General features: G+C 37.8%; 1 protein-coding gene across 13 annotated transcripts in view; it reads left to right on the forward strand.

Moving 5' to 3' along the window:
• GPHN (gephyrin) overlaps positions 1–15,127 on the forward strand; it is a 682,735-nt gene that overhangs the window by 657,735 nt on the left and 9,873 nt on the right. For all 13 annotated transcript variants that reach the window (XM_054448596.2, XM_063651689.1, XM_063651690.1 and 10 more), the window contains 3 exons: positions 2,573–2,646; positions 8,406–8,470; positions 12,161–12,264. In XM_054448596.2, coding sequence (XP_054304571.1) covers positions 2,573–2,646; positions 8,406–8,470; positions 12,161–12,264 — 243 coding nt within the window. The remainder of the gene's footprint in view (positions 1–2,572; positions 2,647–8,405; positions 8,471–12,160; positions 12,265–15,127) is intronic.

Genomic DNA, 15,127 nt, shown 5'->3' on the forward strand with positions numbered 1-15,127 from the left:
TAGTCCCAGCTACTCAGAAGGCTGAGGCATGCAATCGTTTGAACCCAGGAGACAGAGGTTGCAGTGAGCCAAGATCGCACCACTGCACTCCAGCCTGGGTGACAAGTGAGACTCTGTCTCAAAAAAAAAAAAAAAGAAAAGAGAGAAAAGAAAAGAAAAATTATACTAAATGTAAATTGAATCCTTCAGTTAAAAATTGTCATTCTGGATTTTTAAAAAAACGGCTAATCATATGCTGCTTATAAGAGACACATCTTAAATATAAAGACATAGAAAACTGAAAGTAAAAGATTTGAAAAAGTTATAATGAAATATAGCTGGTGTAGCTATATTGATAACAGAGAAAATTCTTTTTCTTATAATACATTTTTATGTAGAGCAAATAGAGAAAATTAAGGTAAAAAGGATTACTAGATATTAGGAGGGACATTTTATTATTTTAAATTAGTTAATCAGGAATATGTAAGTAACATTTGCAAATTTATTATATCTAATAATATAACCTCAAAACAAAAAATATGTTAATTAATTAATTAATAATCAACATTTCATCTAGTCCCCCAGTTTTTGGAGTTCAGAGGAGGCTGAGAAGATGACTGAGACTAAGATAAAGGTGGGATAGGCAGTGGGGTAGAAAGAGTATTCAAGGCAGAAAGAAGAACATTTTCAAAGACTGGAGGCAATAGCTTAAGAAACTGGCCGGATGTGGTTGTTCACACCTGTGATTCCAACACTTTGGGAAGCCAGGGCAGGTGGATCGCTTGAGGCCAGGAGTTCAAGACCAGCCTGGCCAACATGGTGAAACACTATCTCTCCTAAAAATACAAAAATTAGCCGGGCATGGTGGCATGCACCTGTAATCCCACCCAGCTACTTGGGAGGCTGAGGGACAAGAATTGCCTGAACCCGGGAGGCAAAGGTCGCAGTGAGCCGAGATCATGCCTTTGCACTCCAGCCTGGGTGACAGAGTAAGACCCTGTCTCAAGAAGAAGAGACAAAGAGAAAAAGAGAGAGAGAGTGGCGGCGGGGGCGGGGCAGGGGAGAAGGAAGGAAGGAAGGAGTCTTGCTAGAATGTAGACGGAGAGAAAGATTGATAGAGAGGAATGTGGCTGGGTGAGATGGATGAGCACAATGATTGGGGGGCTAGAAAATATAGGAATATTTGATATTTAAAAGATGATATGGCCGGGTGCAGTGGTTCACGCCTGTAATCCCAGCACTTTTGGAGGCCGAAACGGGTGGATCACCCGAGGTCAGAAGTTTGACACAAGCCTGGCCAACCTGGTGAAACACTGTCTCTACAAAAATACAAAAATTAGCTGGGCGTGGTGGTGCATGCCTGTAATCCCAGCTACTCAGAAGGCTGAGGCAGGAGAATTGCTTGAACCCTGGAGGAGGAGGTTGCAGTGAGCCAAGATCGCGCCATTGGACTCCAGCCTGGAGGACGAGAGAAAAACTCCATCTCAAAAAAAAAAAAAAGGATACTTTTTCCTAAAAACCAGCAAGTTATTAAAGTGTCATATAGTCACTTGATCAAATTTGTCTCAGAGGATCTCTGTTACTACTGTGGGGAGAATAAATTGGAGGAGGGTGGCACTATTGGCAAGGAGACCTATTTCAGCAATCCCAGTGAGATGATGTTGGCTGAGGCTGTAGAGATAGAAGGGAACACATTTTTACAAATAAAAGTACCTAATAGCTTGTGAAATATTTAAAATGTAGGCAGGTTACTGGACTCACTTTTAGATTAGTAAACCAAAAAATTTAGTAATAGACCTAGATTTTTATTATTTAAGAGAAATGTTAAGGACTGCAATTTTTTTCTTTCTGTCTACAACACCATCTGCAGAGCAGTGTTATATTTCATTTCCAAAGATCAGATTTTGTAATATCACTGTGGGTTGGTCATAGCCACAGGTTAGTTTTGTTTTTAATACTAGAATATAAAGTTGGAGTAGTTAAAACTCCCTTGACTTTCTGTTTTAGAGTTCCTTTCCTGTTTTTCATTTTAGTTGAGCTATTTAGATTTGACAAATCTAAATAATCTGTGGGCATATGTTCAAGTCTCTCTTCAAGGAATGCATATGGCTTTAAGATCATTAAGCAGAATGGTGTAGGATACATACATGTAGGTTTCTTGCCCGGGCACAACTTAAGACATATTTGTTAACATCCTTCCTCGGACATAAAATTCTATCTTAAAAGAGAAACAATAACGCACCAGCTAATGATACTATACATTAATGTAGTTGTTTTGTTTTTATCTAACTTCTCCTACTGGAATGTACTTTCTGTGAGGACAGGGATGTTGTCTCTTTTGTTCAAGGCTGTATCCCCCTACACATAGATTGGTACTCATCATATACCAAGTGTTAAGCAACTATTTATTTAATGAATAAATGGATAAATGAGGAATGAAGGAATATTTGTGTTAAGCAAATCAACTTCATTAAAATAAGAAAGATGTTTCTTTTCATTTCAATCTTATAAATTAATTTAATGTTCATTTAAAGTGTTGAAAGTCTAATATTAAAATGTTTGAAAATAAAGTGATTATTTTTAATGTTTGCAGGACTATCTCAAGCAGGTGCTGGACATTGATCTTCATGCTCAGATCCATTTTGGCAGGGTTTTTATGAAACCAGGGTATGAAAATAATCTTGTTATCTCATATATGGGGTTGGTTTGGCTTGCTTTAACTAACAAACTTTTAAATGCCTTCTTTTTACATTTCCTATTATGAATTAACTATTCCAAAAAAAAGAAGTATAATATTAGGATCCTTTGCACAAGTGCAGGTTCTAATGAAATAGGAATTCATCTTCCTTATGAGTCAATGAGTTTGGTATAAACAAAACATAGCAACTTTCCAAACTTTTTCTCCTTTTTAATTCTCATCCCTAGTTCCTTCTTCCTCTTTTTCTCATTTTCCCCAAACTGCTTCTTTCTCTCTTTTTAAAAATAATTAATATGAGAACTCTGAAATATACACAAAAGTAGGGAATGAACCCCCACACCATGTACCCATCACCCAGCTTCAGTAACTATCAACATTTTTCTGTAATTGTTTTATCAATACCCCCACCCCACCCTGCCTTTTTGTGAGGAGGGAGGGCTGGATTGTTTAAAAGCAAATTCTAGATATGTCATTTTGGTATACATCTGAAATAATAATACTAACAATAGCATTCTCTTACCTAATCACCATAGTATTATCTCATCTAACAAAATAAATAATACTTTAATATCATCTAATACCCTGATCATATTCAAATTTCTCCCATATATCAAGAAAAAGAATGCCTTTTTATAATTGTTTTGTTTGATAAGGATTCCATTAAGGTCGAGTCAGTGTATTTGTTTGTTAAGTCTCTATTAAATGAGAACATTTTCTGCCCCCACCCTTTTTGTTGTTGTTGTGCCATTGACTTGCTAGAGAAAATGGATCATGTGTCCTGATGAATGGATTTGGCTGATTACTTCTGTAGGTTATGTTCCTCTGTCTCTGATATATGCTATAGATTGAAAGATATAAAGTCTTGATTAAATTCAGGTTTAATTTTTTTTTTCCTTTGCAAGAATGTTTCGTTAAGTAGGCTTTCACACTGCTTCCTACTGGCCCCCAGGAGGAAAGAAAAATAACTAAGAAAAATAACCATGAATTTGTACATCTCTTAAAAATTAATAATCCCTAAAGAAGGGCTGATGGAGATCCTGAAGTCAGTTGTAAATCCTCAAAGGTTGCCAAACGTTGGTGTTAGTGAAAGATATGGCCATATCTTTAAGAAATAGTCTTATCTGTTTAGACCTTTGCTACTCTATGAACCTATGATTTCCTGTTCAAAGACCTCAACTGTATGGCTGAGAGTTCCAGCACACCTCCATGCTGTCAGGCACAACAGTAATGATGCTTTACTGTCAATGAACCCTAGGAGAGAATGGAGTAGAGGCTTCTCAGTTGTTATAAGTGAGGTATGGGTACCATCAACAAATTTCAAAAGCCTTTAAAGTATCAAGCTAGCCCTCCTAATAAGTACCTCATATCAGTTCTAGGATAGAGATCAGGCTTTACCTCCACGATTTGGCCATTTTTAGTATAGAATTAAGATTATTCCTAAAGCTTTGTGCACAATTTGATAGAATTCTTGGCTTTATATTTCTGTAGTTACCTGTTGAGCATGCCCCAATATGGCTGCTGCTGATAGGGCCTTTTTATTATCGAAACTGTTGAATTGGGGCTGGGCATGGTGGCTCACGCCTGTAATCCCCAACACTTTGGGATGCTGAAGCAGGCGGATTGCTTTGAACTCAAGAGTTCCAGACTAGCCTGGGCAACATCGAGAAACCCCGTCTCTATAAAAAATACAAAAATTAGCCGGGCATTGGTGACTTGTGCCTCTAGTCCCGGCTACACGGGAGGCTGAGGCTGGAGAATCGCTTGAGCTGGGTAGCAGAGGTTGCAGTGAGCCGAGATCATGCCGCTGCAGTCCAGCCTGGGTAACAGAGTGAGACCTTGTCTCAAAAAAGAAAAAAAGAAAAGAAAGAAACTATTGGATTTTGTCTTACGCAAATATTATTATGCTATTGGGTATAACTGCTTTTTTTTTTTCTGAGCCCATGGGCAGTACTAATCTGATTAGGATACAGAGGATATCCCAAAAGCATATCAATGTGTTTCTCAAAACCTCAAAAATTGAATTGGGCCTAGTGCAGTGGCTCACACCTATAATCCCAGCATTTTGGGAGGCTGTGGGGGGTGGCTTGCTTGAGCCCAGAAGTTGGAGACCAACCTGGGCAACATGGCAAAACCCCATCTCTACAAAAAAACAAAAATTAGTCGGGTGTGGTGGCACATGCCTGTAGTCCCAGCTACTTGGGAGGCTAAGGCGAGAGGATCACTTGGAGCGGAGGTGGCAATGAGCCATAATAGCGCCACTGCACTCCAGCCTGGGCAGCAGAGTAAGACCCTGCCTCAAAAAAAAAAAATTAATTGATTGTTCTATTTGCAAAGGGAAAGAAGCAAACACAACTTGCCCTTACCTCTAGAGAAGAGTTATTTGTGTAATATCTATCATTTAAAATATTCTCAGTGCCTGTGATAACTTCTATACTCTTTTTTTCAATCTGTTATTTACCACTCACTTCAACTTTAGCAGTTCATCAATTCCTAACGTTTAATTTCCTCCCTTAAAATCATAACACTCTGACTTCAGCCATTGTGTAAATGCTGTTATAGTCTGAGCTCAAGAGGAGAACTGAATAATAGGTTTTGAGTTCCAAGGAAATGGCTTCCAGAGCTTAAAAAAAATTCACAGTTTAGCAATAGGACATTTATGATAGCAATGCATAATAACAAAATATTTTTTGCAATGGAATCCTTTTTTAAATGAGTACCTTTACAGAAATTACATTACCTATCTGCAAGATGCAAAAGATTGCTTAAATTGGCACTGTAATTTAAATGGGCTTTAAATGCAGTGGAAGGAAGAAGGTGTTATACATTCTCTCCTCATTCTTATTATCTGTGGGTTTGCTAAAATAAAGTAGTTTTGAAGTTTAAATGGGCTTCTTTTAGTTCACCAGAATTTTATGCTTGTCTAAAGGTAATAAGAACTTAAAGGTAATTGCTACTTAATATTAGAACAAAAGAAATATAAAACACACAAATACAATCTGGCTTTGCTATTTCCACGTAACAGTGCTTTCAGAATGCAATTAAGCTCTTTCATTTTAGAGACAAAGATACTCAGAAACGCATTTGGAGTATCAGCAACCAGATCTACCAATCAGGGTTTTTATTGGGTCATCTACAGTGAGCATAGCTGTATTAAGAACAAATCTTTGAAATTATTTGCATCACACACTAATAATCATTGCCAAATAACCTATCCATAAATCAGTATCAAAATCGAATCTCATTTTTCTAAAACACAGCAAAGAATCAGGAAGTATGCAAAAGAAAAGCCTCAGAGTAGCCAAAATAGATGTCCAAAGATCATGTACTAACACCACATAACCATCCTGTGAGATCTTTATCCACATATAAGCTAAAGTTAGAACAACCTTGGTTCAAATCTGTGTTCCCCCACTTAGTAGCTGAGTGACTTGGACCACATTGCTTAATCTCTCTGAATCTCAGTTTCCATATAAAATGGGATTCTAATTGTTACCTTATAAGCTTGTTGCAAGACTTAAATGAAATAATGAATGTGATACGTAGATGTTACTTAAAAAATAGATATTTTAGCCAGGCCCGGTGGCCCACACCTGTAATCCCAGTACTTTGGGAGGCTGAGATGGGAGGATCACTTGAGCTCAGGAGTTCAAGACCAGCCTGGGCACGTAGCGAGACCTCATCTCTATTAAAAATAAAAGAAAGTAGCTGAGTATGGTGGTGCATGCCTGTAGTCCTACCTACCTAGAAGGCTGAGGCTGGAGGATTGCTTGAGCCCAGGAGATGGAGACTGCAGTGAGCCATGATCGAGCCACTGCACTCCAGCATGGGTGACAGATCAAGACCTTGTCTCAAAAAATAAATAAATAGATAAAAATAGATATTTTTATTATTACTGTTATTATGTTCATTCTAACAATATAACTATTGCTACTATTCTCTGGTTCTCAAACCTAAAACCAGCTTTAATGGTCAAGATGATAGCAGTCTCGCATTACAGGGTGCCACAGGAAAAAAAAAATTGGGAAGGAATAAAAAAACAGAAACAAGAAACAAGAAACAAGAACTATAGAAACATAGCAATGTGGGGTTATGGTTTATGGGTGAAAACAACCCATAGTACTCTTGTGACCTAACATCACTGTATTACAGCAGAGTAGAACACATTAATAATGATGGCTATAAATCATCAAAAAAACTCAGTGTCACTGTATTATTGCAAAAGGTAATGAGTGAGAGATCTATTTTTGAAAGATCAACCTCCAAAAAGAGTAAAAATAAAACAGTGTGAGTGCTTAAAAGGTTAATATTTCATCTGTATGAAAAAAGTATGCCCTAAGAATTCTGCATTGCTTAAGGTTCATTAATATAATGAGATTTTTTAGCTAAAATTCTATATAAAGGGTAATTAATAGAAAAGAAAACACTATTCTCAACTGCCCACTCTATACCACTCACTCCTTCCACCCCACCTCCTATGATAAGAGTTCATGTCAAAATATGGAGGAAGTATAATTTGAGAATATTTTTAAATTACTATAATTACTATTCATTGTGGCTGGGCACGGTGGCTCACACCTGTAATCCCAGCACTTTGGGAGGCCGAGGCGGGCGGATCACCTGAGGTCAGGAGTTCAAGACCAGCCTGACCAACATGGAGAAACCCCGTCTCCACTTAAAATACAAAATTAGCTGGGAGTGGTGGCACATGCCTGTAATCCCAGCTACTCGGGAGGCTGAGGCAGGAGAATCACTTGAAACCGGGAGGCGGAGGTTGCCATGAGCTGAGATCACACCATTGCACTCTAGCCTGGGCAACAAAGAGCGAAACTCCATCTCCAAAAAAAAAAAAAAAAAAACTATTAATTTTGGTCTAGTCATGATATTTTATTTATTTTGATATTTCAAAAAATAATGTCTTGATAAGAGGGAAGTGTTTATGTCTATGCTAAGGATAGTTTTAAAAGGCTAATACAGAAGGAGCAGGATTGAAAGAAAAAGGTTAAAAAATACTCATTTTGAACAATAGGCAACTATCTGATAGACATATTATCAGGTAATCTTCTGCTTTCTTTTTTTTTTGAGATGGAGTCTTGCTCTGTCGACCAGGCTGGCGTGCAGTGGCCATCTCAGCTCGCTGCAACCTCTGCCTCCCAGGTTCAAGGGATTCTCCTGCCTCAGCCTCCTGAGTAGCTGGGATTACAGGTGCACACCACCATGCCTGGCAAATTTTTGTATTTTTAGTAGAGACAGGGTTTCACCATGTTGGCCAGGCTGGTCTCAAACTCCTGACCTCAAGTGATCCACCTGCCTCAGCCTCCCAAAGTGTTGGGATTACAGGCGTGAGCCACCATGCCTGGCCAGTCTTCTGCTTTTAAGAATGATTGTTGTAAATCGCCAGCAAAAGTAGTATAAACGTTATTAACTAGAGGGGTGGGAAAACTTGGAAACTCCAAGAGTTGGAGTACATTTCTGTGGCACTGGCAAGAAAAAAAAAAAAGTAAGTAGTTTTCTTTAAACCAGAAAGTGTGGTTACTTGAAAACAGGAAATACCAAAAACAAACTTATTTAAGTGTCTATGGAATACTTCAGAGAATAAAGATGTAAAGGCAAGTCAACAGAAAAGTGTTTTTTATATGATAAGTGTATGGATTACAAAAACACTGGAGTACTTAATGTATTCATCATATTGCTTAGCAATCACTGACAAGTGACTCTTTTTTTCTTCTAGCTTGCCAACAACATTTGCAACTTTGGATATTGATGGTGTAAGAAAAATAATCTTTGCACTACCTGGTAAGAATAACAAATTGTTTCCTTTCCTTTTTCTGAAAAAATAGCCAAAATTTTTTGGACTTCTCATGTGACCACCTGGTTTGAAATCTGAAAGACCTGGGCTCAAGTCTCAGCTTTATCTAAATGACCAATCACTTAACCTATCTAGGAAGTTTCTTCACCTATAAAATAATACTAATATCTACTTCATAGGGTTGGCGTGAAAGTCAGATTAGATAATATATATCAAAGCACATTCCAAATCCTAAGATCATCAAGTGTTAGCTGTCACTAGATCTTTCTGGAGCACCTGCTTTTTCCTTATAGGAAATTGGTCGAAGTTAGCAGCCTAATACCTCTCATAACCAGAATTATTGTACTCTAGAGGCCAAAGTGCCTTGAGTCACCCAAGCCAATACCAAATCAAAAAATACAAACCTGCCTCTGGTCCTTGCCAGATTTGGGCTGGTTGCGGGGAGGGGGAAGAGGAAAGGTCAGGCTACTGGAACTAGTGCTTCTCAGCCAAATCCTACTCATCATCAGTCTACAACTTCCCCATTCCCACCCTTGTCCCAACGTGAGCAGAAACTCACATGTTCAGATTATAGAAAGAGCAAAGCGGGTTCAGTTCACAATGATTTTCAAATTCAAATTTTTTGTGATTTTGGGTTATGTAAAATCATGGTGAATCTTGATAAATTTTAAAAGAGTTTATTGTGCATCTGTTTGGTTTTTTTTTTTTTTTAACTTTAAAATTATCCTCTGATCATTCTGTTCAGTTCTCTATTTTTTGGCACAGATTCCTTTAGAAAATAACCTATTTCTTTGAGACTTACAAATCTCATGGCTTTGGGATCTTTGTTTGTTTTTTAGGTCAAGTATATCTCAAAATGGAAATGTAAAGAAATGGAAGCAGGCAGAAAAATGTTAAACTTTGAAAACATTTTAAGCCCCTATCAATAAGCATAAAAGAGATTAGATTTCTATCATATAGAAAATTTTCAGAGAGAGAACATTTAAGTAAAATAGTCCTCAGAATGTATCTGTAACATGAAACGCCTTAGGACCTTTCATAATTCCTTGGATGCTCTGATAGCCATTGTATAAAGAAATGTGCTCCTTTTCCTAGCTTCATTTGGCCTGGAAGAGCCTCTTTTGTCTACAGAAGATATGACTTAACCTACAGACCATCAGTGATATTGTAACAAAGAATGTTACTGTGGGAGCCTATTTCACCATTATGCCAAAGATGTTATAAAATTAAAACCTATTTTCAAATTCCTACTTTTAATTTGAAACCTTATCTGCTCAGCCTGAGTGAACCAACAGAGGGCGGCAGAAACTCACATGTTCAGATTGTAGAATGTGCAAAGTGGTTACATTTACAAGGATTTTCTTTCTTGTTGTTTTTGTTGTTATGGTTTTTGTTTGTTTTTTGTTTTTTGTGTGTTTTGTTTTGTTTTTGAGACAAGGTCTGGCTCTGTCACCCAGGTTGGAGTGCAGCAGCGCGATCTCAGCTCACTGCAACCTCTGCCTCCTAGGCTCAAGCCATTCTCCCACCTCAGCCTCCCAAGTAGCTGGGACTATAGGCGCTTGCTACCACCCCTGGCTAATTTTTGTATTTTTTGTAGAGACAGGGTTTCACCATGTTGTCCGGGCTGGTCTCAACTTCTGAGCTCAAGCCATCCACCCGTCTCAGCCTCCCAAAGTTTTGGGATTACAGGCATGAGCCACCATGCGCAGCTTTACAAGGATGTTCAATTTCAAAAGTATATTTCTGCTTTCCTGTAGGCCATGTGTTTAAAGCCATCCGTAATCTCAACAAGTTTTAAATCAAAGTTTTGTATATTTACTTGCTTTTTTGGACATTTTTAACATTGCTAGAGTGACACATGCTCACTATTGTAAAAATCAGCAAATACAGATAAGCATAAAAAAGTGTTAACCATAATCCCCCAACACTCACATATGGATAAACCACTATCACAAGTTTTTTATATCAGTCCTTCCAGTCCTTTTTCATACATAGCAAGACCCTGCCTCTAAAATAATTACACCACTTCATTTTTTATACAGTAATGTTACAAGGTAGTAGTATTATATGGATTTTATAATCCTTGATTTACAATGGCTTTTTTATTTGTTTGTTTGGGGTTTTTTTTTTGCTTTTCCAGAAAAAAATATTCTATCTACTTATATTTTGAAGCAAGGGAAAGTAATTGATTCTTTTTAAGAGTCTGCTATTCTGTGGGCAACTCATTTTTCCATCGAAACTATTAGTATCACTTGTCACTTTTTGCACCTTAAAAAATCTATTCTTAAGCACTTTTGCAGGTAGAAGAGAATTGGAGGTATGATTATAGCTAATAATAGGTTAAACTGACCATTGCCTTTTGACTTGATGATGCAATAAGCAGTGTTTAGCCATGCCAAGGGAACCTAAAAATCTAGTAGCCCATTCCCCACTCCAGGTTATACATTCATGCTTACATAGAACTGTATAAAAGTATTAAAACAATCGAAATTTTGGAACCAGAAGAGATCTTGAGAATCATGTAGTCCAAACCTTTCATTTCGTAGATGAGTAAAGTTAGACTCGAAAAACTTTGAAACTTGCCAAGATCAGACAGCTTGGTTAGATAATAATGCCACACAAGAAATCAAATCTGTTATTTACAGCCCAGTGGTTGTTTGCTTCTTCACAGCCCACCCTTCCTCCTTTGAAGTGTACGACACACCTAGATTTCTTCTTGGAGTGATATAGTGGAATTCCTCAAATTCTTTTCATAACTTTAAAAGAATGTGGTATTTGTATTCTGCTCAGGCTGCCATGACAGAATACCATAGACTGGGTAGCTGAAACAACAGAAATGTATTTTCTTACAGTTCTGGAGGCTGAAAGTCCAAAATCAAGGTGCCAGCAAGGTTGGCTTCTGGTGAGGCCTCTCTTCCTGGCTTGTAGACAGCAACCTTTTCACTGTGTCTTCACATGATCTTTCCTGTATGTGTGCAGACTCCTGGTGTCTCTTCCTCTTTTTATAAGGACACCAGTCCTATTGGATTACGGCCACACCTTTATGACCTTATTTACCTTAATTACCTCCTTAAAGGCCCTATCTCCAAATACAGTCAATCATATTGGAGTTATAGCTTTATCATATGAATTCAATCCATAACAGTATTCATCTTCAGGTCCTTAAAACACTTCTTAAATCATTTGGTTGTTTTTTTTTTAATTTAAAGAAATATCTAGGTAGAGAAGATTATAAATAAGTTTCCTTATGCTTATCTATATTTTCTCAGTTTGGGAACCAAGCTTGTAATACTATAATAATTTTTAAATGCTTAAAAAATAGCAAATAGATATATAAAACTTGTAAATGGCTTGAAAACAAGATTAGTAATGAGTAATCTTGATAATAAGATTAGTAATGGCTTTCAGCTGGCTCTCAGGAAAGCAGAAACAAATGGCGTTAAACAGCTTCTGGGCAGCAGAATTCTCCATTTTACTGAAAGACGCAAATGTTTACACCCCCCATGGCATTTAGTTGACTATACCTCTGTTCTGGTTGGATTCAAGGTGATTCAGAAGAGGAAAAATAGTGCCTAGTCACTTCCATCACATTCTGATACCCGAAGATATAGACAGACATAATTATTTGGCAAATTGTTACACAGTGTATTATAAATAACTGCTTGGTTGACTTTCAGGGAATCCTGTATCGGCTGTGGTCACCTGCAATCTCTTTGTTGTGCCTGCACTGAGGAAAATGCAGGGCATCTTGGATCCTCGGCCAACCATCATCAAAGCAAGGGTAATGCTTTCTAATGACCAGAAACCAAAATGGAAGCCTGGTAACAGTTAGGGATATGATTTCCTAACTGTCCAAAATAAACATCTAGAGTTTTCTATTAGTTTTGATGGAAAATGTGATTATATTCTCCCCTGTGTACTAGAAAATGTAGGAGAAAGGGTCCCTTTTATTCTCCTACTTCATGACTTCTAAAGTGAATCATTTTCTCCAGATAGAAGTCCATATACGAGTCCAGAGAGCACGGCTTAAAAACTTGAGTGATACTTAAGGACAAAACAGTCGATAGGATATATCTGACCCTACCCTAACACTAGACCTGTCTGGAACAAGGGAGAATTTTCTTTTCCCCATGCAAACTCACAGGGACAGCAATTAACCTGCTCACTTTTTCTGTGACTTCAACGATAAATTTTAAACAATTCAGAAGAAGACAAAGGACTACAAAGAGACCCTGGTGATTCAGGGAAAGGGTAACCATATTGTTTAGAAGAGAACTGCTAAGGCCGAGAAATATACCATGGTAAAAGTCACTTGGAAATTAGGTCTCCTTCTCCACCAACACAACTAATTATGTTATACACTTTCTCTGTGACTAATGAATAATGTTCTTAGCAATATAAACTACAGTACCAAACCATTACTTTCCAAGAGTTCCGAAGTAAATTCAAATATGGCAGAATGCTATGATTAGTTGACAGGAAGAACAAAAAACATAAAAGATAAAATATTAGGCCAGGCTCAATGGCTCGCGCCTGTAATCCCAGCACTTTGGGAGGCCGAGGCAGGTGGATCACCTGAGGTCAGGAGTTCAAGACCAGCCTGGCCAACGTGGTGAAACCCCGTCTCTACTAAAAATAGAAAAAATTAGCTGGGCGTGGTAGTGGGCACCTGTAATCCCGGCTATTCAGGAGGCTGAGGCAGGAGAATTGCTTGAACCCGGGAGGCGGAGGTTGCAGTGAGCCGAGATTATGCGATTGCACTTCAGCCTGAGAAACAAGAGCAAAACTTCATCTCAAAATAAAAATAAAAAGATAAAATATTTTTAAAAAATTACACTGAGAATACATAGGATAAAACATTAAGAAAATCTAGGCTTTCAATAGTCTTAACATTGACTGTTTAAATGCTAAGAACTTTGTGGACTAGGATATGAAACAATCTCCTTTTCTTAAAATTTCATGAAAAATTTAACTGGAGTTTTTTTCAATAATCACAGTGATAATCAAATTTGAAATTAAGTGGAAAAAGAAATAAAAACCATCCATGAACAAAAAGTATTCTGATCAAGTCAGAAGTCAGAGTCATAAAGCTTAGATTTGGACAGTCAAACCAATAATACTGAATTTACTATCTTCGTATTTACTAAATTAAGGAAATAAAAATTCACATTATTATAAGAGAGAGAGAAAGAAGGCTTCCCTTTGACTTGCAGATCTCTTATGAATTCTTTCATTTATTTCTCATTGTAACATCCACCATCTCTTCTTTAAAACAGACATTATAGCAGCCATCTATTCTGACAACAAAGATGAGATGGTACTTTGTAATCAGACTGATGCTTGATATGTTTGTTGTTCCTGATGGTGTCCATTTCCTATCAGCAAAGGATGTTAAGAAGTGGTCAAAAAATCAGTCAAATGCCTTTCTCCCACAGCAGTGTCACTGGGACTGCCAGTATGGGTCATCAGTATGCTTGGCTATTTGTTTCTTTTGTTTCTTAGCTTTCCAAATCACCCCCACATCAGTACTGACACAACTGCCACTTTAAAGCATAAACATATACTTCCTTGAAACGTGATAAGTCTTATCTCTCCTTTCTGACCATAAAAGATGCAGCTTACACACACCACTTATTACTGTTCTTCAGAATAGATGCCACAGTCATTGCCTTTACCAATGCTTGCTGCTTTCAGGAAGTGGGAGTCAGTGTTAAATGCTGCTGTTGGTAAATCATACTGTTGGACTCTGATGTGGCCATTCTATGTGTCAGGGCAGAAAATGTCATCCTTGCTAGGCACAGTGGCACTCGCCTGTAATCCCTGCTCCTCAGGAGGCTCAGGCAGGAGGATTGCATGAAGCCAAGTGTTTGAGACCAGCCTGGGCAACACAGCAACACTCTGCCTCTAAAAAATTAACAAAAAGAAAATGTAAAAAAATTAATGAAAATAAAATGTCATCCTTTCATATCAAAGCATTCAGAAGAGCATCATTTTAGGTTTGTTTCCTAAAATAAGGAAACAAACATTTCCCTTATTTCCTTGGTCACTTATGGTTGGAGGTGAAAATCTTCTAATTTTCAGTACACAATAAGAAACACTTCCAAAGCATCTGGTAAAAAAAAAAAAAAAAAAAAAGAAAGGAACACAATCCTAGCAAATCATCAAATAGAATTATTGACCCCGTGTTTCCATGCAAGGACATTCTATCATGTGTTCCCTTAATATCCCATTGAAGCACTCTACCACCCTTGTTCTCAACTTTTTTCACTAGAAACATACCTGGAGTAACTCCCATTAGTATTAACAACTTATCTCAAGCAGTGATTAAGAGACAGAAAAGGGAGAAAGCATGTTCTAGAGGATAGCCAACTATAAGTCCCTGATGCCCATTCCCCTCTCACAAACACAGCCAGAACAATGAATAAATAACTGCATTTTAATGAAAAAAAACTGAAGAAGAGCAGCAGAGTGTATCGGTGGAGTAACAGAAACCCTGGTGAGCACTGAAACTCAGGATGGTCACATCAAGAACAGAAGGAAACACCAGGCCTCCATCATCGCATCCCCCAGCTGGATCAGCTGGGAACCAGGAAGAACTCCCTTGGCAAGGAGTTAAGCAGAGGATCCCAGCAACCCCCATCAAC

Source organism: Pongo pygmaeus, chromosome 15 (genome assembly GCF_028885625.2).
Source record: "Pongo pygmaeus isolate AG05252 chromosome 15, NHGRI_mPonPyg2-v2.0_pri, whole genome shotgun sequence".
Classification (NCBI taxonomy): Eukaryota; Metazoa; Chordata; class Mammalia; order Primates; family Hominidae; genus Pongo; species Pongo pygmaeus.